The sequence below is a fragment of the Telmatherina bonti genome (genome assembly GCF_933228915.1).
Source record: "Telmatherina bonti genome assembly, chromosome: 1".
Taxonomy (NCBI): Eukaryota; Metazoa; Chordata; class Actinopteri; order Atheriniformes; family Telmatherinidae; genus Telmatherina; species Telmatherina bonti.
The window spans coordinates 740,660-766,297 of record NC_136619.1 but is presented as its reverse complement, the minus strand read 5'-3'; the positions used below and the strand labels follow the sequence as shown (position 1 = coordinate 766,297).

At 45.3% G+C, this 25,638-nt stretch overlaps 1 protein-coding gene across 1 annotated transcript in view; it reads right to left on the bottom strand.

The window, feature by feature from the left end:
- tmc3 (transmembrane channel like 3) overlaps nt 1-25,638 on the bottom strand; it is a gene marked incomplete at its 5' end in the record, with an annotated part of 184,826 nt that overhangs the window by 14,665 nt on the left and 144,523 nt on the right. The window contains 5 exons of the mRNA XM_079245545.1: nt 6,599-6,641; nt 11,407-11,485; nt 11,561-11,686; nt 12,586-12,696; nt 22,113-22,241. Coding sequence (XP_079101671.1) covers nt 6,599-6,641; nt 11,407-11,485; nt 11,561-11,686; nt 12,586-12,696; nt 22,113-22,241 — 488 coding nt within the window. The remainder of the gene's footprint in view (nt 1-6,598; nt 6,642-11,406; nt 11,486-11,560; nt 11,687-12,585; nt 12,697-22,112; nt 22,242-25,638) is intronic.

Here is a 25,638-nt window from a genome sequence, read left to right as displayed (position 1 = left end):
TGTTGACCATTGGTCAAAGCCCCGCTTGTAGCCAGCTGCAGTCATCTCCTGTTGTAGCTGCTCCAACACAGGCTTTGTGCGATTTGCCCTGTCCAATTTACCTTGGGTCTCTGTGGATGACCATAGAGCCAGGAAACGCAGAGTCTCCTCCTTGTACCAATTCTGCTTGTTTTGGTAATTTTGTTAGATGGTATGAAGATGTCGGTCCAACTTTCAATGATCATATTTTGGACAGGTAACCCCGTCTCCAGCTACACAATGTGAAGCAGTTCTCAACTCTGGCCCAGCAAAGACTTGGTGCCAGGATAGAACCGGTTTTGAGAACCAGGAGCCGTTGCTTAGGCAGTCAAAAGCCAAAGAACCGGTGCTACGTCTGGCTCTGGCTCCAAATCAGCTCTGGAACCAGCTCAGTCAAAAAGCCATAATTGTTGGCAATACCAGTCAGCCCTGGCAGGCCCAAACATGTTGTGAGGGTCTACCGGGAACATCTGGCAGAGTCTCCTGTCAGAGAGACCTTTAACCATGTTGTGAGTGAGGTAAAGGATACTGAGTTCAAGTGGACTGTTTTCCATGCCTTTGTGGCTACCTCAACAGAGGCATGAACTATGTGGAGCTCCATGGAGAGCTAGCTCAGATGCACCACAAAACTTGACAGAGTCTTATATTTTAGACAAGATGTGCCTGTTTTTGTCAACCTCCTCAGTACGCTTACAGACCCCGATCCTTTAGCATTCATCAAGCTGAGCTGAAATGTTTATTCATCCAAGCATGGCTAGTCGCAGTGCATTTTGTATGTGGATCCCGGTTTGTTTGTGTTTCTTTGCTTTTTCTGAAGAAGTTATTAACACCTGCCTGAATTAATGGGTCTGATCCTGGCATTTGAAAAAGGAAGCAGGGAAAGCAGAATAAAGCATTAGCTTCACTACATGCAGTTAGGCAGGCCTTCTCGTCAAGTCAAGGTATAAATACAACAAAGAGAACTTTTTGGAATTCAATTTGTGTGATTAAATTGTGGAAGAGCTTGGATGGGATGCTCAGGGAATGTCCAAATATAAACCAGTTTAAATAATAAATTGAATTTACATGATATATTAAGGAAGAGGGTGTTGATTATCACTGGGTGTTTACTACTTAGTTTTGTTATTAAGGTAATAATACATTTCATACATTTTATTCCGTTCTAAACCAAATGTCGCCTTACAAAAAAGGAAAACAAATTACATAAAATTGAAAAACATTAGGAACATTAGGACAAAACAAACAGAGCAGTTAAAAGGGTTAGAGAGAATCAACCAGTTTAACGAGATGAGTTTTAAGTTGGGGTTTGGCTATCAGGCCCTCCTGAGCCGCCACCTTATCATGGTGGAGGGGTTTGTGTGTCCTGAAGATCCTAGCAGCTATGTTGTTGAGGGCTTTATGCCCCGGGTAGGGTCACCATGGTAAACAGGTGTCTAGGGGAGGGACCAGAAAACGTGTGGCTCAGAAACCTCCATGATGATGATGACCATTGGCACAGATATTCCCTGACATGAGTCACTGGAGTCAGGCCTGGGGGTGGGGCATGAGAGTGAGTGTCTGGTGGCCAGGCCCTTTGGCCCCATGGGCTCAGCCTGAAAGGACTACATGGGCCCAACCTCCCGGGCTTACCATCTGCAGGATAGGCCATAGGGATTGTGTGCACTGTGAGCTGAGCACCCACAAAAGGTGGGGACCCTGGCGGTCCCATCCTCAGCTGCAGAAACTGGCTCTAGTTGTGGTGTTGTGGTGTAGAAGATTCAAGGACCCAAGCGCAGATAGAATTTTAGATTTAAGTAAGGGCGTTTATTGTTTTCCTGGGCAGAATGGCAGGTGGACAGGCAGGTGGATAGGCAGGAATCTCACACTAGTGAAAAAATGGACAAACTTGTTAAATCGGGCTAGGGATTAGTTTGGCAGAAACACTGAGAATGGCCGAAAGCTGTTATCACTGGTGAAACAACAATAAGGCAATAACTGGAGGACTGAGCTGGACTTTTATCTTATGGCTGCAGATTGCCAGATTAGAAACCACTGCAAAAGTTGTTACCGGGGAAACAGGCACACCCACTGCAGCACATGCCAGAGCAGGAACCACAACAGTACCACCTTGTCAGTGGAGATGGGGAGCTGCAGACCTCATCTCAGGACGTTGTTGGTTGGTGGAAGGAATACTTTGAAGACCTACTCAATTCCATGCCATTACCGTTTCCATGTTGCCTTTGAGTTTCTGTCCAACAGTGATAAGTAGTCTTAAACCACAAAAACCAACACATCTTCCGATGAGGAAGCAGAGCTGGGGGACTCAGGGGTGGACTCTCCTATCTCTGGGGCTGAAGTCGCTCCTTGGCGGCAAGGCCCCGGAGGTGGATGAGATCCGCCTGGAGTTCCTTAAGGCTCCGGATGCTGTGGGGCTGTCCTGGCTGACACGCCTCTGCTGCATCGTGTGGACCTCCGGGACAGTGCCGCTGGACTGACAGACTGGGGTGGTGGTGCCCCTTTCCAAGAAGGGGGATCAGAGGGTGTGCTCCAATTGCAGAGGAATCACACTCCTCAGCCTCCCTGGTAAGGTCTATTCAGCAAGAGGGTTCTGTCAGATCGTCAAATCTCGGATTGAGGAGGAGCAGTGTGGTTTTCGTCCTGGTCGCGGAACAGTGGACCAGCTCCATACCCTCTTTGAGGTCCTGGAGGGGGCATGGGAGTTTGCCCAACCAGTCTACATGTGCTTTGTGGACCTGGAGAAGGCATTCGACTGTGTACCCCAGGGGCTCCTGTGGGGGGTACTCCGGGAGTATGGGGTACCGGACCCCCTTGTGCGAGCTGTCCGGTCCCTGTACGACAGGTGTCAGAGCTTGGTCCGCATTACCGATAGTAAGTTGGATTTGTTTCCGGTGAGGGTTGGACTCCGCCAAGGCTGCCCTTTATCACCGATTCTGGTCATAACTTATATGGACAGAATTTCTGGGCGCAGCCGAGGTGTTGAGGGGATCCAACTTGGTGGCCTCAGGATTGGGTCCCTGCTTTTTGCGGATGACGTGGTCCTGTTGGCTTCATCTGGTCGTGATCTCCAGCTCTCACTTGAGCGATTCGCAGTCGAGTGTGAAGCTGCTGGGATGGGAATCAGCACCTCCAAATCTGAGACCATGGTCCTCAGCCGGAATAGGGTGGATTGTCCTCTCCGGGTCGGGAGTCAGGTCCTGCCTCAAGTGGAGGAGTTTAAATATCTCGGGGTCTTGTTCACGAGTGAGGGAAGGATGGAGGGTGAGATGGACAGACGGATCGGTGCGGCGTCTGCAGTAATGCGGACTCTGCGCCGGTCTGTCGTGGTGAAGAAGGAGCTGAGCCAGAAGGCGAAGCTCTCCATTTACCAGTCGATCTACGTTCCTACCCTCACCTATGGTCATGAGCTGTGGGTCGTGACCGAAAGAACGAGATCTCGTATACAGGCTGGTGGCCGGGCTCTCCCTTAGAGATAGGGTGAGGAGCTCGGTCATCCGGGAGGAGAACAGAGTAGACCCGCTGCTCCTCCGCATCGAGAGTTGAGGTGGCTCGGGCATCTGGTCAGGATGCCTCCTGGACCTCCCTGGTGAGGTGTTCCAGGCACGTCCCTCTGTAAGGAGACCCCGGGGAAGACCCAGGACACGCTGAAGGGATTATATCTCTCGGCTGGCCTGGGAACGCCTCGGGATCCCCCCGCAGAGTTGGTAAATGTGGCTGGGGAGAGGGAAGTCTGCTATGTTTCCTATGTATCCTAATTCCAGAGCCTTGTTCATTTCCACGGTCATCCAGACACCCGTCAGTGCCATCTTCTCCTGATTGCGACTGCATATGCCCATTTGGTTGTTTATTTCAGCACACTTACAGCAAAAGTTAAATGCCACTTTCCCTTGAGAAGTTTTGTACCAGCTCAAATAAAACCAAAGTAAATATGTGGCGCAGCAATGTCTTGGATTATAATGATGGGGTGTCATGAACATGAATGCGGTGGGTTGTACAGCTAAATGGGATAATTCTGGTTTCACAAAGAAACCACTGTCTGAATTTTACTCAATCTTGACAGGGGATAGCAACATCATTTTGACTGAGCTCCCTGTCCCAGCTGTAAAACTCATACACACTAAGTTCCCCCTTCTTCAATGAGACATGGAGCTCCTTCCCTTACTAGCAGATTTTATGGGCCTTTACACCCAAAATTTTTTTTTTAAAAAAATAAACAGACTTATGTTAAATATAGAGAATACAAATTCTTTGCCAACTTCAAAATTGGGAGATAGGCTTATCCATCAATCCTAGTCAATCTTTTTGGATGCAAATATTTCTAGATGCTTTCAATATGACAAACAGCCAAAATCTGCAACACATACAATACAAAGTCCTCCATATAATGCATTACACAGGACAAAGGATGTGCCAGATGGGTCTTCACTCAGAGATTTGCAGGCAGGTTCTGGGTGAAATGAAGGGCTGGTCAGGGGAGGGGGCCTGCAGACAGGTTCTTGTCCTTGAGGTGCCCAGCCCTGGTATTGCAGTGGCGCTGGCCTGCGATGGTTTTGCTCTGGGTGGGCTGGTCCCGCTTTGTCCTGGTCGGGGCTCTGCCAGCAGGGAATAGTTGTCCTTCGGGCCTGTGGGGTGCTGGCTCTCTGTGCAGCCCGCACTTCGGCACCTGGCAGCAGCTCTCCATCACCCTGTGCTACTCTGTGCCCCTGCCCTGTCATACCTTGGGGCTCTGGTCCTGGGGCCTCCTCTGCTCTGGGATTGGTGGCGCGACCGCTCTCTCTGCTTTGGCTGGCTTGGGCTCTCTGCTTTATGGGCTTGCCAGGCCCTGGGGAGCTCAGGCTCCTTCCCGACTCTTTGGGGCCTGGCTGTGGTCCCCTTACAAACAGACGGTTCACCGTTGCCACATGATCACATGTGCACATTCACACTGCATGCCTACAAAGTGCTTCTTTTTACATCTGCTTTCTACTGAATGTTTCTGATATTTTTGTGTTGTCGGGTTCCCTGCAGGTATGTTTACTTGTGTTCTTACATATGATTATTATTCAATATTAGGTATCTTGTTGTTCATAGTACTGCAGCAGTGTGTGTGTGTGTGTGTGTGTGTGTGTGTGTGTGTATGTGTGTGTGTGTGTGCTGTGATTTTGGCAGCCTAGATAAATTTTCCCTTCACACTTTAATTCTGCATCTTTCTTTTCTCTTTTCTTTCTTTTTTTCTCTCTTCCTACCTTCCCCTCCCCTGCCAGGTTCAGCATTGCCTTATCAGGACTGATGATTAAAATAAAAATATTAAAAATATTCAGATTATTAAGGGTAGCCATATATATCATGTCTGGCATGGTCTGGCTATATGGCACACAGACTGCCGTTCTGTCTACTACGATGCTGGACAGAACAAGGTAGGAATAAAAAAGAAATTCATTCTGTTCATGCTTAGACATGCAGTCTACACCGTAATCAGACGGAAAAGGGTACAGTCCATTGTATTTTAGATGCTCCTCTGGATGTAGCACTGACGCCATTTACCTAATTGCTGTGTCAAATTTGGCTACTAATTCCCCACCACAAACGTTACATCCTTATGGGGACAGGTGTGAGGCCCTGCACTTTCCTCCTTGCAATATTGTTGAGCTTTTGGCATTTTACACATTTTATCAGCACACATATACCTGCAGCAGGTGTATGAGATAAGGTGCACGCTTTAGGTTCTTTATGCCTTGCCTTGATGGCAGTCAGTGACAGTCAGTACACAATCCAGGGACAAGCTTCTCCTGTATCCAGGAGGGGCGGTTGCCCACAGAGAAATAACCCCAGCATGAATCTGTGTGGGTTTTCATTACACCAGTAACAGTAATGGTTGATGCATTTTCCACTCATAAAGCCTTGAAGATTTTTATGCTGTAGTAATAATTCGGTACGAGGAAGAGGAACAGAAGAACAGTCAAAGAAATTAGTTTCAAATTTAGATAAGACTGACTGTCAGGCATTCTGCAAAACACTGCAAAACCATTTATAGGTTAGGGTTTTTAAATTTTTTTTGTTCCTCCAAACGCTGGTGTTGAAAAGGATGAATTGATCCCCTGGCCCTACTAAAGGTCATCCTGCAAGCAGTCATCACCCTCTCTACAATATCTGCTTCTAATAATTAATTATTATTGTTGGTTTAATCAGTACATCAAACAAATAAATACCAACTTTAACTATGAAAATTTCCTCTGAGATAAAGTATTTTTCATTTAATTGTGTTTAATTTCCCCTGATTTCAAACCACAAATCCTCCTTCTTCCTGTCTCCATGTTTCTGAAGCTTTATGCACATGAACAGATTTAATACTGGCAGGTTTTTAATTTGTTGGTGTCCACTCTTCACATGTAAACAGTGTCTGGAAACTGAAATAAGTTGTTGTTTTTTGACATTTGGGAGTTGCTTGCCTCTTCATGTAACATCCCTTTTTTCAATAATAGAAGCTGACTTTTTGAAAATACCTCCGCTTATGTTTAGATGAGGGTACCCCTTGTCCCCAGTGTGTGAACACAGCCATGCGACCCCTCCCATCTTCAGTTGAATACAAACAAAAGACCAATACCTGCAGCCAGCTGGAAAACCTTTTTCTTGTCCTCGGTCCGTTCCTGATAAAACACAAAGGAAAATTAAAGTTTTAGAAAGGTTTATAAATGAGACCAGTTTGAAATTCATCGAAGGGTTATCATAACAGGGTGGATGAACCTTTTTCAGACTGTGAATTATTACAGAACTTTTTCAGATTATTTGACAGCGCCACCAGGTTGTCATTAGTTGAAGGATGGAAAGTAAAAACCATATGATTCAGAAAAAAAGGAAATAATTAGTTTCCATGACACTGGAAAAGCCACGCCCACCTTTACTGCTCAGTGTGAGATGAGGCTAAAACTATGCTGGACGCCGGATCTTTTCAGCTCTAACATGTTGGCTGTGAGGGAAAGACACATTTGTTCATATTTCCAGATGAAACTATGACTAGAAAGAAATGGATGGAGTTTATTTTGGGAGCCGCTACAGCGTTGTGACAACGTTTTTATGTGAGACCGGCACTTCACTGCAGACTGCTGGATCAACAAGGTTCAGCATGACAGCGATTTGCTACCAGGCTTCTGCTGAAATGAGGGTCTGTTCCGACAATCAAGGACCGCGTTTCCCATCCTGAGACACAAGCTGGAAGTAAAACCATGACAACCAACATAACGACCAGGATACAAACATCCCGGTGGTATGCGACGTAGAACAATAGATGTAGATGGCACTGTGCGACATTTACCACACCTATTAACAGGAACATTTACGATGATACAGGGAGGGTGGAAAATGGCAAACAACGTTATTTCAGACTAGATATGGAAAGCAAGTATTTACCAAACAGATCTGTTCTGCTGCTTTTGTTGCTGCGGTAGATGAGTTGCTCACGCTCGTCGTTGGGGTCCGATCCGGGATCGAACATGTACGGCTGTATGACTGGTGTTGACATTATTTCCAGAGTAACTACTTTGATTTGTTTCATATTTCTGCCTGTGTTTCTAAGTAGAAGATGATGTGTGCGCACCCGACAGCTACTCCAAACAGTTGACCAATCAGGTGCGGCCCACAGCAGGGGAAGGCGGGGCTTAGGGTGGAGCATTCTCTTGTGTTTGTTTCTGGCAGATCTGAGAGGATCAACATAAAATGAATAGAGGGGTTTGTAAAAAATCTTTGATTATTTCCTGCCTTCCTGAACCAATCCATCCATCCTTTTTTTTTTACAGCTTTATGCGGGGTCAGGTCAAGGGAGCTGCAGCCTAACTGGGAAAGCCCAGACTTCCCTCCCCCAGCCACATTTGCCAACTCAAACAGAGGAAAAGAAAAAGAAGCTGAAATCTGGAGAGAAAGGAGGGAAAAACTATCTGGATGATCTCCATACACACTCAAAAATAGAGGTACCAGCTTGTACTTAAAAAGGTACAAATGCTTGTCGCTGGGGGTGTACTCTTTTGAGAGACATTTCTGTACCCTTCAGTTCTAGTCTATTTTTGTACCTTATCAAGTTCAACCTCACCTTATCAAGTTATGTTTTTTATGTTTTTCACAGCATCAGACCTGGTCCATGCAACTTAGCAATATTATCTTATCTTTAATCTAGAAATAATCTTCAAAAACTCAAAACACTGACATTGTGGGCTACAGCAAGTGTTGTGCTTCTAAACCGGTCTTAACAATACATTTCTTTTGAGGCGACTTTTTAAATTTTTAAAAAATAAACTCATCAAATATCAGTTGTAATATGTGGTGAAGTCGTAGGGGAGTATACTGATTGCTGAAGAAAAGCTGGTAAAAGTCCCAGTGTGCACTATACGCTGTAAAAAATAGTCCCGGTACGAAAAAGGATAGAATTTAAAAGTGCCGGTACTGTGTACCGCTGCATACCAGCCCACTTAAAGCACTGCTTCTAACAATAGTTTTTGTCACGACAAACATTTTTCAATGCTGCAGGTACCCTTATGATTAAAATGGTACAAATTTGTACTTTATGTCACTTTGAACCCTTTTTCCTACTCTGAAGGTGTGCTTCTGGTCTCTTAAAGACCAGTATTGTACTTTTGAGAGAACATTTCTTTAAAATGTACCGATAGGTAAAGAAATGTCCTTATCTTGTACCTCTATTTTTGAGAGTGTAGCTGTGGCCAGTGTGTTGACCACCCACCCAAGATGGCCACCAACTTTAATGACATTGTCAAGCAGGGCTATGTGCGCATGTGGAGCCGCAAGCTGTGGGTAAGTGTGTTCATCCATTTTGGTTTGTTTAACAGATCAGCTCAGACCTTCCATTTCTGGTTGGCCTGCATGTGTTTTATAGCCATATTTGCCAACTCTGCGGGGGGGATCCCGAGGCGTTCCCAGGCCAGCCGAGAGATATAATCCCTCCAGCGTGTCCTGGGTCTTCCCCGAGGTCTCCTCCCAGAGGGACGTGCCTGGAACACCTCACCAGGGAGGTCCAGGAGGCATCCCGACCAGATGCCCGAGCCACCTCGACTGGTTCCTCTCGATGCGGAGGAGCAGCGGCTCTACTCTGATCTCCTCCCGGATGACCGAGCTCCTCACCCTATCTCTAAGGGAGAGCCCGGCCACCCTGCGGAGGAAACTCAATTCATCCGTCTGTATACGAGATCTCCTTCTTTCGGTCACGACCCACAGCTCATGACCATAGGTGAGGGTAGGAACGTAGATCGACTGGTAAATCGAGAGCTTCGCCTTCTGGCTCAGCTCCTTCTTCACCACGACAGACCGGCGCAGAATCCGCATTTCTGCAGACGCCGCACCGATCCGTCTGTCGATCTCACGCTCCATCCTTCCCTCACTCGTGAACAAGACCCCGAGATATTTAAACTCCTCCACTTGAGGCAGGACCTGACTCCCGACCCGGAGAGGGCAATCCACCCTATTCCGGCTGAGGACCATGGTCTCAGATTTGGAGGTGCTGATTCTCATCCCAGCCGCTTCACACTCGGCCGCAAATCGCTCAAGTAAGAGCTGGAGATCACGACCAGATGAAGCCAACAGGACCACGTCATCTGCAAAAAGCAGGGACCCAATCCTGAGGCCACCAAGCCGGATCCCCTCAACACCTCGGCTGCGCCTAGAAATTCTGTCCATATTAGTTATGACCAGAATCGGTGATAAAGGGCAGCCTTGGCGGAGTCCAACCCTCACCGGAAACAAATCTAACTTACTACCGGCAATAATGTGAACCAAGCTGTAATACACGGACTGGAAAACTGGTACCCATACTCCTGGGGTACCACCTACAGGAGGTCCTAGGGGATACCGTTGAACGCCTTCTCCAGGTCCACAAAGCATATGTAGAGTGGTTGGGCAAACTCCCATGCCCCCTCCAGGACCCCAAAGAGGGTATCTCTCAATCCGAGATTCAACTATCCGGCGGACCCTCCTCTCCAGAACCCCCAAATAGACCTTTCCAGGGAGGCTGAGGAGTGTGATCCCCCTGTAGTTGGAGCACACCCTCCGGTCCCTCTTCTTGAAAAAGTGGACCACCACCCCAGTCTGCCAATCGAGACCACTGTTCCCGATGTCTATGGGATGCTGCAGAGGGGTGTCAGCCAGGACAGCCCCACAGCATCCAGAGCCACAGAAACTCCAGGCAGTTCTTATCCACACAGTATTGACAGAGCACTGCTTCCCCCTCTTGAGCCACCGGATGGTGGACAAGAGTCACCTCAAAGCTGTCCAGAAGTTGTTCTTTATGGCCTCCCTGAAGAGTTGAAGCTTGCTCTGACAGGGGACTCAGCCAGACGTTCCCAGCAGACCCTCACAACACGTTTGGGCCTGCCAGCTCTGACCGGCTTCCTCCCCCACCATCTGAGCCAACTCACCACCAGGTGGTGATCAGTTGAAGCTCCGCCCCCCTCTTCACCCGAGTGTCCAAGGCATGTGGCCGCAGGTCCGACGATACGACTACAAAATCGATCATGGAACTGCGGCCCAGGGAATCCTGATGCCAGGTGTACATATGGACACTCTTATGCTGGAACATGGTGTTCGTTATGGACAATCCATGACGAGCACAGAAGTCCAATAACAAAACACCATTTGGGTTCAGAGGGGGGGGACCATGCCTCCCAATCACTCCCCTCCAGGTCTCACTGTCATTGCCCACGTGAGCATTGAAGTCCCCCAGCAGAACAATGGAGTCCCCAGAGGGAGCACGTTTTTGTGGACCTGCATATTAAAATGAATTAGACTGAAATGTGCATAATATAAACCCTTTTACATAATGTAAACTATACTGAGTTTGTTTTTTCAATCATTTTGACTGTTTTGTGCCTAGAGGCAGGTGAGTGTCAACTAATGTGTTGAACATTCAGAAAGTTTAATAAATTGTGTATGTGGCATGTTCATTTTAAATGCTTATGGATGGGGGTTGTGGGGCTGGAGTCTATCCCAGCAGTCAGCAGGCAAGAGGCTGGTCCATCTGGCCAGGTCACCAGTCCATTCACAGAGAGACAAACAACATCTCTTACTCACAAACATTCCTCAAGAGAATTTAAAGTGACCCTAACAGGCATGTGTTTGCATGGTCAGCCATGCAACTTCCCAAGGCTTAAACCTGCAACCTTCTGTGAGGCACCGGAGCTAACCACTGCACAACACACAACATGAAGTTTAATATGTGAATCATGCAGCAGTGTCGGCTGAAGACTAGCGATGAGCCATCTGGAAGATTTTCTTGAAAACTTAAAACAACCCCTAAACTGAAACATGAAATGAAGAAATCTGACTTTTGGCTTTAAATGAAGAACTTTTCTTTTTATGTTTTTTGTTTAAGTTTTGTTCATGCTGATGCTTGTGACTGTCTCTACTAATACTTGCCGTTTGAAGTTGCATCCTCAGCTGGTTGTTGGTAAACTTCAGAGATCTGGCGATAGCCTGAAGATAGTAAATCAGCATACTGAAACACACATATGAAAAGTCAGGCTGGAGATGTGGTGGCCATATCCCTGAATGTGTGCATCGTCAGTCTTACAACAGCAGCAGCAGAGCTGGCAGGACCACCACCGGACTGGTGACATAGCTCATCACTTTACTGAACCAGAGGGGGAAATCACTGGAAACCGTCTCTGAGATGATGTCATAAATCTTCTCTTGACCACTGAAATACACATTTTACATGTTTTAGCAGTTTTATTCTAACTATTGCAGATCATTTAGATACTGATGTACATTCAAGATTTTTTAATTAGCTTTTTTCATCATTTTGGTAGATTCCTTGGTTTTCTTATTTGACATGTTACCTTCTTCTGTGATCCAGTTAGATATACTCGTTTATATTGAAGTGCATTTTCAGCAGATGTGTATTCCAGATAAGTTTTCCAGTCCTTTCTCTCTCTATCTGAATGTTCGGTCCCTTTTCCACCTCTCTGTCAGAGGTGGTTCTCTTTTTAAGGAACATAGATATCATGATAAATTATTTCTTAAAATTATTATTTCTGCCCATTTCTTGAATAAATTGGCCAAATATCAGTAAAAAAAGAGAAGAATGAAAGAGTACACAATCTTTAGCATGTTTTTCAAAGTGGGTGGCACTTGTAGCATAAATTAATCTGTCCAGTTAGGAAGTAACACTGATTGTGAATCCATTTCACCTTGTGTTTTGCAAATGGAACAGACAACAGGTGGCAATACAAGGCTAATAGAAAGAAGGCCCCTATAAAGGAATTTGCCTCCATCCTTTTTTGCTAATTTTTGGTCACATCCGCATTTTGACAGTATCATCACCACTAGAGGCAGCATGAGGCAGTGTCTGCAACATACACAGACGTTGCTCAGGCACTTCGTACAGGACGACACATCAATGCCCACCTTGTGGCAACAAGGTTTGCTGTGTCTCCTAGCCAAGGTTGGATTATCCAATGGGCATCATGGGCAATGGCCCAGGGCCCACATTGGGCATACACCAGCAGTTTAAGAAAAAGAATATAGTAAAGTGAAGTGAATAAATGAGGTGCCTCCAAAAGAGGCTGAAAATCCCAGTAATTCCAGAATACTTACCTGAATGGCCCACAGTGCTGAGATGGTTTGTATTTCACTATAGCGAAGATGGTGGGCAGCATACAGAGAAACAGCATGAAGAGAAGCATGGCCAGGTAGAAATTATTTGATCTGGAATAGCAGATTTAACACAAAAAAAGAGTTAAAATTAATAGGGCTGTGACGACATGCATTTGTCCCGATTCGATTCATTTCCGATTTTTTTGGTACCCATTCTATTTAAATTGAGATTCTCACAATTCTTTGATATTGCTAATTTTTGTAGATTAAAAAACAAAAAAAAGAACAAAACTTCATCACCATCTTTCTGCTGCTATAATGCCCAAGAAGACAAGTTTAAAGATCAATAAAAACAATAAAAATGACAAAAATTTATAATGAATTATTTTTATTTATTTAAAAAAAAAAAAAATCTATTTTTTAACAAAAAAAATTGTTTTAAAATTGTGAAGCAAAAAATCCTGATATTCAATATTTCAATTAAATTTTCCCACCCCTAAAAATTACTCTTTGGTTTTAGTTCTTACATGTAACAGACACTAAAAAGTCATGTTTGGGTACTTTTAGAGATATAGTTCAGTTAAATGTAATGAATCATTTAACAGGGTGACATTTCATACATCGGGTAACTTGTGTTCTGATAATGATTACAAACATTCAGGTGAGCATTGCAGACTAGGAGCTACACTTTTAAAACATGCTCACATACATGTACATATTCAAGAAAAAAACATAAAAACAAAATCTGCATAAACTGCTTAATCTTGATCAAGTGGTGTCCAATAAAAACATTAATTCAGATCTAATTTTCCAGAACTTTGCGTTGGATCAGACTTGAGGTTTTCTTGTAGTGTTTGTGTGTTTATTTGCAATGAACAATTGGCCTGTTTACTTAACGAGAACAGTCATCTGTGGCAGGGTGGTGGTATTCTTGGGGCAGTATGCATGTCTTTTAATGCCACGTGTTGTATATGCTTTTATATATATATTTCTGCTTTATGATTTTCCAAGTTTACCATGCCCACCTCGTCACTTGATACATCTCAGAGCTCCTCGAGTAGAGTTCTGCTCGGCTGAACAAGCTGCTGTTGTTGTGGCCTTGATGTAGAAATTTCATACCATATCCTATGTATATTGATTTAGTTTGTTATATGTGAATATTACGTGTTATTTTGTACGATTATGTTAAACACATGCATTTTTCTGTTACTCATGGTAGAAGGCCTCACATGAAAAATTCCTAAGCATAAGGTCACAAAGACCTGAGTGTTTCTGGAGCAGGACACTTTGTCAGTCTGATTTCTGGGAAACCCTCCTTCCTGACATAAAATGACTCTTTATTGCCCATCAGGTTGTCTGGGCTTAGTTGTAAAACAGAGTGATTAAGGTGGGATACGTAGAAGAGGCCAATCTGCTAATCAGCTGCTGACTGGACCTCTGTAGAAGGAGATGTGCCAGCAAGCCTCTGTATGTAGTCTTGGATAAGATCAGCTGTCCTGTGTTCAAAGAAAAACATAGATTTATCACAACCGTTGACATCCCCGCCACAAGGGTTAAAAGAGGTTCTCATTTCCTCTAGCTGAAAATGGTCACTAATCTATTCTCATCTTTGGTTTCAAATCAGATTCATCTTGACTGAACTGATGGACAGATTCACCTTGGGGGGGATGGGGGGCATTTACTTAAGGATGTTGGAATTTAAGCTACTGAACAAACACAAGTATATATTATTCTGAATTCCCAAAGCCTTCAAAACTCTTGTTACAAGTTTCACCAGTAAACGGGGGAAGCTAACAAGCTTATGGACACAAGCATGCTACATGCTAGCATTAACACAATCCATACTGAAATAAAGGCAGGACCAAAGGACACAAAGAAAGTTGTGTCTGTGAAATATTTAAACAAACCTTGAACAAGGAGCCGGGGAACTTTAAAGACGAAGTTAACCCAAAACTCTGAGACTGGGACTGAAGTACACCGAGAGGCGTGGTCAAAGACTGCAACGCCTGTGTGAAAGATGTGCTTACGGAGCATAAGCAACAACATATTCAGTCCAAACTTCCGGATTAAGTGGCGCACTCCAGGAAAAAAACAACTTAAGAACTTTCTGAATCCCTGAAGGGATAAAGGGTAACATGGGTTCCTGGAGAAGATTATCAAATCCATGGACACTGATCTAGAAATACAAGAGGTCAGTGGGACTGAAAGCACCCCCACAGGCTCATCAGAGGTCCATAGTTGCCTTACTCTCCTACACAACCAAATAACAGGTTATCCACCTCATGTAAGAAAAATAAAATACACCTGAATGGCAAAAGAATCTTTATTGATCACAACTGAGGAAGGAAATCCTGACAGCTGATGAAGACACTGATGACCTGACAGTGCACGACACTGACCCTGCAAGAAACTCGAGGAATACTGGTGGGAGGTTAGTAAGATTTTCAAATCTAAAATTTGGACGTCTTGCAGTTTGGATGCCTTTGAGTGGAGAGCATTGGATTTTCAAGCGCTCTCCACTGAAGGCATCCAAATGCAAGAAAATCCATCCATCATGACCCTCAGAGTGCTGCCTGAATGGTCCAGATGAGAGTGTGCTCTCTGGAGCAGGTATATGATGGCATCTTCAACCCCAAGTCCATTACGATATGCAAACTGGAATGGGTCCTGAAAGGTGTTTACTTGCTTGTTGCGGTGAGCCAGTAAGAGTCTCTCCAGGACTTTCAGGATGTGAGATGTCAGGGCAACTGGTCTGTAGTCACTTGGTTCAGCTGGTTGTGTTTTTTTAGGCACTGGAACAAGGCAGGAGGTTTTCCACAGCACTGGGACTCTATTTTGTCTCAGACTGGTGTTGAAAAGGTGCTGGAGAATCGGACATAGTTGTTTTGAGCAGGTCTTGAGAACTCTGGGACTGACACCATCTGGACCTGCAGCCTTGTTCTGGTTCAGTTTCTCAAGTTGCTTCTTAACCTGATTGCAGGAGACAAACAAGGTGGAGGTCTCAGGATGTCCTGATGTGGAGGGAGATGAAGCTGTGTTCTGGTCCATGACAGCTGCAGGGTGACAGATTGGAGGCGTGACAGGAAAGCAGTGGGCTTATAGAGGGTGTGTGGTCTGTTGGGCTGGAGGTAGGGGGTGAACTGAACCTGTTGAAGAATATGTTCAGCTCATTAGCTCTGTCCAGACCTCCATCAGGCTGGTCCCCCTTTAACTTGAAGCCGGTGATCTTCTTCATTCCAGACCACACATCCCTCAGGTTATTCTGCTGGAGCTGACTTTCTAACTTCTTCCTGTAGTCCTCCTTGCACTTCTTAGTTTGTGTTTTAAGTTGTTTTTGTGTTGCCCTCAATAACTCCCTGTCTCCATCCCTGAAGGCTTTCTTTTTGATGTTCAGCAGCTTTTTCAGGTCACTGGTGATCAAGGGTTTGTTATTGGGGAAGCACCTCACTGTTCTTGTTGGGACGATGCTGTCCACACAGAAGTTTATGTAATCTGTCACACACTCAGTCATGGCGTTGATGTCGTCTCCATGAGGTTCACAGAGGACGTTCCAGTCTGTAGCCTCAAAGCCTCCTCTAAGAGCATCTTCAGCTTCAGCAGACCAGATTTTGATAGTCTTTGTGATGACTGGTTGCTGCTGAACGATGGGCTTGTAGGTGGAGGTGAGAAGAACCAGATTATGGTCAGATCTTCCTAAAGGAGGCAGGGCAGAACAACTGGATCCATTATTCATATTTGCATAAAATAAGTCCAACATCTTATTTTCTCTGGTGGAGCAGCTGACAAACTGCTGGAATGTTGGTAGAGTTGCAGAGAGGGAGATGTTGTTGAAGTCTCCGGAGATCGCCATGAATGAGTTTGGATGCTGTGTTTGTAGCCGAGCAACGACGGAGCTGATGACGTCACAGGCTGTGTCTGGTGCGGTACCAGGTATTATATAAACCGCTACCAGAATAACACAGGTAAACTCTCTGGGTAAATAATATGGACGGAAGCTCACAGCTAACAGTTCCATGTCCCTTGTGCATATCTTCTCCTTGACAGTAACATGTCCAGGATGACACCAACGCTGGTTAACCAGCACTGCAATTCCACCACCCTTTAGCTTTCCGCTGTGTTGTCTACTGCGGTCTGCACGGACCGTTTTAAAGCCCGGTACAGACACATTACAGTCAGGGATGTGTTCATGCAGCCATGTCTCGGTGAAACACATAATACTGCACTCTCTGTATTCTTTCTGAGACCTTGTTAGCATCTCCAGCTCGTCCGTTTTGTTAGCTAGCAATCTCACCCGTCATGACAGTTGGAAGAAAATGGTTTAAATCTCCATTGTTTTCTCCTTTTCCTCATTCCTACTCTGCATCCTCATCTCTTTCTTTTCAACTCCATTCAGATTTTATGTGTTGTTTTGCTGATAATCCTGATTTTGGAGAGTTTAATTAGTTTTCATTGCCATGTAGACTCATTATAATGCGTCTTGAGAGAGCCAAAAATATGCAGAAAAATCTCCCTTTGCAGCACACCCTCCGAACCGGCATGAAATCCTTAGAAAAAAAAAGCCTAATTTGAGGTAATGTCTATGTGAGAAGAGTTTGTACTTTTTAAAAAAATCAAGATGACAAGTCCGAGCCACTACAATCTGCTGCCATCAGACAGTGCAATCTAGAATGGAATCTTTTGGTACAGATGCTCTGATCGTAGTCTTGTGCTTGCTTTGTTTTTTAGTGAGTCATAACTTAAGGAAAATGTTGTTTGCTAAAATGTATTTTCTGTACAAGATTTCAATTTGGGACAATCAAACAAGAGATTGTAACTGTGTTCATTTGCTAGCAGAGCAAAATGGTAATATGTTAGCAACATGGTAAGGAGAAGAAGCAGTCATCTGGAGGGGCTCTTCATTGGGAAGCCTCGGCTGTTGGGTTTTTACAAACTTTTAGGGTTATATGTGTTTCTTCACTTCACAGTTCTGCACAGGTGTCATGTTCTGGCCAATCAAGGATCACAATCTTATCCCCAAACCCAGCAGATAGGATGCAAAACCAGGTTTATATGTTATTGCAAATTCACATCTAAATGAAGAAATTAATAAGCAAAATTAAACAAGGCTCACCGAAATTATACAAAGCATGCAAAGCTAATTTCTTTTAATCAATCAATCAATCAAAATGATTGATTGATTCAAAGAAATTAGACGGAACTTTTTTTTTTTTATCAACAATATTAAATGGTTCGCCCAGCCGCTCCTTGTTAAAAACAGGATTTTAACAATAAAAATAACATGAGTACTTGATCCTACATTATTTCCTTTGTGAGTGACCATGGTAAAAGCCCTCTGAGGTGTCAGAAATAAATGGACTTTGTGGAGGCGTGAACCGTCCGACACAAAGCAAAGGGCATTATCTCTTACATATAGTCTATACTGACTAAGATCTATCTTAAACTTTGACTGTAAACTTTATGTAAGACTTGACAATAAAATTCCAGACAGATGGCAACAATGGCTTTTCTCAAAAACAGCTAGCTCGGGATAATGTAAGACCGAACCTATATACAATGGATCATATGAATAAAATACTAGAAATCAACTGTTCACTAGGAATGTTTATACCTAATTTGGCTTTAATAACTCAGTAATTTCACTTTTGAAAAACCTATACCACCGCTCCACCGCCAGGATAAAAATATCGTTAACAGTAGTCTTACGAATACTTTGCTGCAGCAAAGAGGCATTCGACAAGGTTGCACCCTCAGCCCAGCTTCTTTTGCATCATTTATTGGGGCATAGGGGCAGTGCACCAGGGAGCTCCAAAGTGATGGGGGAAAATTAGTAGTATGTATTTTCTGGAAATAACAGCGTTTGTGCATGTGTAAATCATATGATCATCAATATCAGGGACATGCTATGAAGGGGGGCCACCTCCCACTTTGTCTTCTCCAGTGCTCTAGGGGGCCCTGAAAACACGTTTGAGGGAGCAGACACTGGAGATTGATTGTTTTTATTTGAGTCTTCTGGAGAAAAAGATGGACAAACAGAAAAGGAAGCTTTCAGGGGCTCAAAGTAGGAAACAGAGCAGGCAGAAGGATAAAAGGTTTGTCAGGATGAAAGATAACTTCTCTTAGTGGTGGCTATAAACATAATCATGAACATTTTACCGAGATAGTTTTACCTCTTTCAATTAATACCTACAGAAATACCAACCAAACAATTTACTGGTGTAATGATACATCTTATGATGTAAGGCCAGGGCACATCATAGGTGATGTATCCTGAGATCACTTGGTGTTTCGGGTCTCTCGAACATCAGAAACCCTCCCTCACCCTGCCAAGCTTTATCAGGCCTCAGCATGTGCCCTGGTAGCTTACCCACGGATCATCTCTCTTCATCCAGAGCCACCTGGAGGCCTTTTCTGCTGTCTTTGTGATGATAGACATGGCTTCTTCCTCCTTTTCCCTGTGATGTTGAGTACAGTATAGACCCAGCAAAGGGACTGTCCTCAGAGTCTCTGCATTCAACTTCCACAGGTAAGCACTCGTCTTAACCTGTGGTGGTCATTAACTACATCCTGGTACTTGTCCCTCTTCTGCTCAAAGGTCTCCTCCATTCTCTTTTCCCATGGCACAGTGAGCTCCAGCATGACAACATTCCTTGTTGCCTCCAACACCAAAATGGTCTCAAGTCTGAAGGTAGTCTTAGAAACATGCTGGGATAACTTAAGTTGGCTGCCTAGTCCACTGTCAGCTGCCAGTCCTGTGCAGTTTTGAGAAGTCTTGATGTTTGTTTACATGCTTCTCTCAACTCTAATGAATTTGATGGTGTGCTTCCTTGGTTTGGACATTCAGCAGGTGGCAATAATGCCTCTGATGCTGTCTGCTGTGGTCTGTAGCACTTGGTCATGACGCCAGCGGTTTCTCCCTTCACCCAGAGCTTTTGGGCAGCAGCTCAGTTGATGTTTTAGGCTCCCCTTCCCCTGGAAAAAGGCATAACGGTTCATTTGCCAAACCCCAGCAGTGCAGATTTGATGGTCTGTAAAGAAAATAATAGACAGCCTGGACAAAGAACTTTGATGCAGTGTGGCGCTGCCTGCCAGTAGTTGTTCCACATTATCCACAACTTGTTCTCATGTAGTCCAAGCACCTTGCCGTTTCATCCCCACTGCCTCTCTTCTCCTTCACTTCATTCTGGACCAGTTGTCTTTGCTTCTCTACTCTGTCGTAGGGGAGGACTGGAAAGGCTCTTAGCTCAGCTTTTCTTTTGGCCACAGTCCCCACTAAGATTCCAGGATCCTGCATATTCCAGTGCAACCACTGCTCTTCCTGCCCATCTTAACTACAACCCCTGCCCCTGAGACTTTTGGGTCTTTAGATTCCCGGAGCTGCAACACCACTCTTGTGCGTGACACATTGTGACAGCTTGCAGGTGTTTCCATAGAGGGCGATGTTACTTAAGCTCTGTGGTAGGCCCAACCATCTCCTCAGGCAGCAGCTGATTCTCTTCTCCAGGTCTATAATAGTGGAGATTGTGAACTCATAGAGGAGCAGTGGCACCTGTATCCGAGGGGGGATTCCATGCTTGTATATCCATGCCTTAGATTTTCTTGGTAGTCTTGTCCCATGTATGGATTTCAAACAACCCTCTAGGTCCTTGAAAGTGTTCTTAATGGAGGCTGTATCTCTCAGGCTGCTGTCAAAGTTCTTCCCATGGCTCTTCACCAGCTTCTCAGAAATGGTTGGGATTGGTGATCCTGAGATCAAAAACCTGAACTTATTGATCAAATTGCTTTTCTTCACAACCAAGGGTCTTAACTTAAATAAATAAACAAGTAAACTTGTTAAAAATTCACTGCTTAAAAAATAAAAACAAATGGAATAGACAACAGGTGGAAATTATAGGCAACTGGCAAGACACACCCAATAAAGGAGTGGTTCTGCAGGTGGAGACCACAGACCACTTCTCAGTTCTGATGCTTTCTGGCTGATGTTTTGGTCTGAATGCTGGAGGTGCTTTCACTCTAGTGGTAGCATGAGACGGAGTCTACAACCCACACAAGTGGCTCAGGTAGTGCAGCTCATCCAGGATGGCACATCAATGCCAGTTGTGGCAAGAAGGTTTGCTGTGTCTGTCAGCGTAGTGTCCAGAGCATGGAGGCGCTACCAGGAGACAGGCCAGTACATCAGGAGACGTGGAGGAGGCCGTGGGAGGGAAACAACCCAGCAGCAGGACCGCTACCTCCTTCTTTGTGCAAGGAGGAACAGGAGGAGCACTGCCAGAGCCCTGCAGAATGAGCTCCAGCAGGACACAAATGTGCATGTGTCTGCTCCAACAGTCAGAAACAGACTCCATGAAGGTGGCATGAGGGCCCGACGTCCACAGGTGGGGGTTGTGCTTCCAGCCCAACACCATGCAGGACGTTTGGCGTTTGCCAGAGAAACACCAAGATTGGTAAATTCTCCACTGGCGCCCTGAGCTCTTCACAGATGGAAGCAGGTTCACACTGAGCACATGTGACAGACGTGACAGAGTCTGGAGACGGCGTGGAGAACGTTCTGCTGCCTGCAACATCCTCCAGCAGGACCGGTTTGGCAGTGGGTCAGTAATGGTGTGGGGGGGCATTTCTTTGGAGGGCCGCACAGCCCTCCATGTGCTCGCCAGAGGTAGCCTGACTGCCATTAGGTACCGAGATGAGATCCTCAGACCCCTTGTGGGACCATATGCTGGTGCGGTCGGCCCTGGGTTCCTCCTAATGCAAGACAATGCTAGACCTCATGTGGCTGGAGTGTGTCAGCAGTTCCTGCAACACCAAGGCATTGATGTTATGGACCGGCCCGCCCGTTCCCCAGACCTGGATCCAGCTGAGCACATCTGGGACATCATGTCTCGCTCCATCCACCAACGCCAAGTTGCACCACAGACTGTCCAGGAGTTGGCGGATGCTTTAGTCCAGGTCTGGGAGGAGATCCCTCAGGAGAACATCCACCGCCTCATCAGGAGCATGCCCAGGCGTTGTAGGGAGGTCATACAGGCACGCGGAGGCCACACACACTAGTACTACTACTAGTATTTAATAAAAGTATTCCATTCATTCAGATCTACAACGTATTACTTTAGTGTTCCCTGTATTTTTTGGAGCAGTGTAGTTTCCATCCAACGTCTACTAAGTATGTTGCAGAAGGTTTTACAGTATCTGGATGATGAAGCTGGTCAGAGAAGAAGCTGTACATTAACTCTTGTGAATAAATGTCCAAATAAAATTCTAACAGGATTAGTTACTCTTAAAGTTAGTGTTATATTCTTCTGTGCACAAAGAGTGTATCAGACAAAATTTACAACAAACAACAAAAAATCCTGTGATAAAAATTACAAGGATAAAAATAGGACTATTAATAATAATCATACGAAGTAGTAAACATTTAAGTTGGAACATTTATGAAAAAGTTCAAACAATAAGTTTATGAAGCCAAAGTGTTACAAGAAGTATCTTTCTGTTATTCTACAATTCTACGCTTCCATGTGTGTTATGTCTCAGACCTTGAAGCTCTGAACACCTGCTGATGGGGAACGTTGCAGGTGAGCACGGCCCAGCTCCTCAGATACATCAGACCGATCAGCTTCAGCACGTTGAAAGCAGGAAGGCAAGGCGAGAAAAAAGCTCCCATCCTGATGGAAAAACATTACATTCTCAGGTTCACACTTTCCCCTCGTTACAGTTTTCAACGTAGTTGTGTGTTGAAAAATAATGTAATCTATGGTGGATATCACCATGGTGATCATCGGGAGGAAGGTGATGATTAGGAATGTGATGATGAGGAAGGTGATGAAGAAATTGATGAAATGTTCTGCAGACTTTCATATTTACGTAGGTTGAAACGTTTTTTATGTTTGTGTGAAAGGTTCTGATAGAAAGTTCTGACCCGGGATCAGCAGAATAACACTGCTGCTTTTCCTGCTCATCATGAAGTTTAGCTATGGTTAAACTTTTATATGGAGTCAGATTACATGTCAGAGGCTTCAGTTCCCACCTCACAGTCTATTCTGAAATAGTGCTCATTTTAGTTTATGTTGTGATGGGAAGATTTTTTTTTTGTTTTCTTTTCCCTGTGAGTTCCAGCAGCTCCAGTCCCTTGGCTGTGAACCAGCAGGTGGCCACGGGGGGGAGCCAGCTTATTGGACCAGACCAGTGGCAGAAATGGGAGGGGAAATTTAGGGTTTCCTTTTATTCATATAGTTAGGTTTTTGTGTGTCATCCCCTTTGTCTGTTTTGTTTGGGCTGATCAGCCACGATTTAAGTTTCTCCTTGTGTGTCACTTGTTAGGTCAGTTGGTTTCTTTCTGTCGCTATTGTTACTTCTGTCACATGTTCTTTGATGGTTTTGTCAAGTTGACCTCTTTTATTGGCCTGATTTATTAATTTATGTTAAACTTTTTATCTTTTTTGGGTCGTAATATTAAAAACCTATTTTTGAACTTTAAACCTGTGCTTCACTGCTTGGCATATCACAAGTCTGCCGTCCCCCTGGACCTTCCTCACAGTTCCTGACTAACTTCTAATAGCTCTCAGACTTAGTGCTCAATACTGGCAAAGTTATTGTACTGGGGGATTTTAATAATTGTGTTGATGATGAACATGACAGTTTAAACATTGATTTTTAACTCTATATTAAATTCAATTGGCTTTTCATAAAAAATCTACAGACCTACTCATCATCCTCCTCTTCATCTTGTTCTGATATTTGTGATCAATAGTGATCAACTAATAGTTCTTCCTCATAACCCTGTTGTGTCTGATCGTTTCTTAATAACTTGAGTTTACATTACTTGACTACACAATGGCTGAGACGAAAATTCATAGTTGAGGTTTGTCAGATAGTGTTAACACATTTGAGAAAGAAATTTCATCAGTATTTCCTACAATACCATGTGTCAGTATGACAGAAAACATCCGTACGCGCTTTCCTCCGACACAGGTTGATGAATGTGTTGCTTATGTGACAACTTTAATGCGTAGAACCCTAGATAATGTTGCTCCTCTAAAGAAGAGAACCAGAAGTTGCTTGGTTTAATTCAGTTATGACTTTATGAATTTCTTTGCAAACAAATCAGTCATTCTTCCCACTATTGATGGTGATTCATCTGCAGCAGCCTCAGAGACGTCTGTAGAAGCTGCTTCCTGATTGGACCGTTTCTGTCCTGTAAAGCACGATGACTTAACCAGAATAACGGCTTCATCTGAACCTTCAATCTGTCTTTTCGACCTCATTCCAAAAGTTATGCCCCACAGCTACTCCATCCAAAACTGACAGACCCCCCCAGACCATTGGCTGACTATCTTAATCCAGTCCTGTGGCTGGCCGCACCGCTCCATTCCTGTGATTGGTTGGCTGTTCCATCCCCTGTCCAGGATTGGCTGATACTACACCCATCCCAGCTGGGCCCAACTCATCAGCCCTACTAGCTAGCTGAGAGACAATCAGGGCAGGTGGGTGTTGATTGACCAGTTTGCCACACATGGCTTTGGTTGTCATCGTGGAAAGTGTTTGTTGGGGGCCGCTTAGAATATTAAACTGGAACTCAGTGTTTCTTGTAAAGGAGTAGTGTCTGAACCCCCCATAGTTCTTCATGTGTTTCTTTGTTTGGGTGGTATATCACGCTTGTTTGACAATATTGCACGTGTCTTGTGAACACGTAAAGCCTGTTACAACGATCAGAATCTTCATTCTACCTGTTTGTTATGGACAAACTACTTGCTAGGGCTGGGATTATATGCTTTTCTCTCAGTTCAATGTTTGACCATTTTCTGGGTGACGATTTGATTCAAATAGCAATTCCTCTGTATTGACAAATTTTAGTTTGCTTTCTAAACAGCAGACCATGTGAAAAAGTTGAAAATGGCCATGGTTTTCAACGTGGCCCCACAAAGCTAGAAACAGTCCTGGGCCCCCACGGAGTTAGAAACGGTCCTGGGCCCCCACGGAGTTAGAAACGGCCCTGGGCCCCCACAAAGCTAGTAACGGCCCTGGCCCCGATGGAGATAGAAACGGCCCTGGCCCCAATGGAGTTAGAAAACGGGACCCAACTGTCCAGGTGGTGCTCTTCTAGTTAGCGGCAGTCTAAGGTATGTAACCATGGAGACGTCACCTGATGCATTTTTCCTTCATGTAGAAACATGACAGTATTTCCATCATCATGTTTCTCTTCTTTCTTCCAGGATAAAAGCTGCTGTACATGTTGATCTGTCTTCCCTGTCCTCCCTAACAGTCCAGGCAGACGGTGGCGCACCCTGATCCGGTTCTGACCGAGGTTTTTCCTTCCCACTGTCGCCTCATACAGCTCAGGATGGAGGACTGGATCCTCGTCCCCGTCCTCTAAACCCTCCCTGGAGTCATGCCCCTGGAGACTCCACCCTTTACTCCACCCTGTAGCGGTCAGACGGCGGAGGGCCTTTACTCCACCCTGTAGCGGTCAGACGGCGGAGGGCCTTTACTCCACCCTGTAGCGGTCAGACGGCGGAGGGCCTTTACTCCACCCTGTAGCCGTCAGACGGCGGAGGGCCTTTACTCCACCCTGTAGCCGTCAGACGGCGGAGGGCCTTTACTCCACCCTGTTGCCGTCAGACGGCGGAGGACCTTTACTCCACCCTGTAGCCGTCAGACGGCGGAGGACCTTTACTCCACCCTGTAGCCGTCAGACGGCGGAGGACCTTTACTCCACCACGTAGCCGTCAGACGGCGGAGGACCTTTACTCCACCCTGTAGTCGTCAGACGGCGGAGGACCTTTACTCCACCCTGTAGCCGTCAGACGGCGGAGGGCCTTTACTCCACCCTGTAGCCGTCAGACGGCGGAGGGCCTTTACTCCACCCTGTAGCGGTCAGACGGCGGAGGGCCTTTACTCCACCCTGTAGCGGTCAGACGGCGGAGGGCCTTTACTCCACCCTGTAGCGGTCAGACGGCGGAGGGCCTTTACTCCACCCTGTAGCGGTCAGACGGCGGAGGGCCTTTACTCCACCCTGTAGCCGTCAGACGGCGGAGGGCCTTTACTCCACCCTGTAGCCGTCAG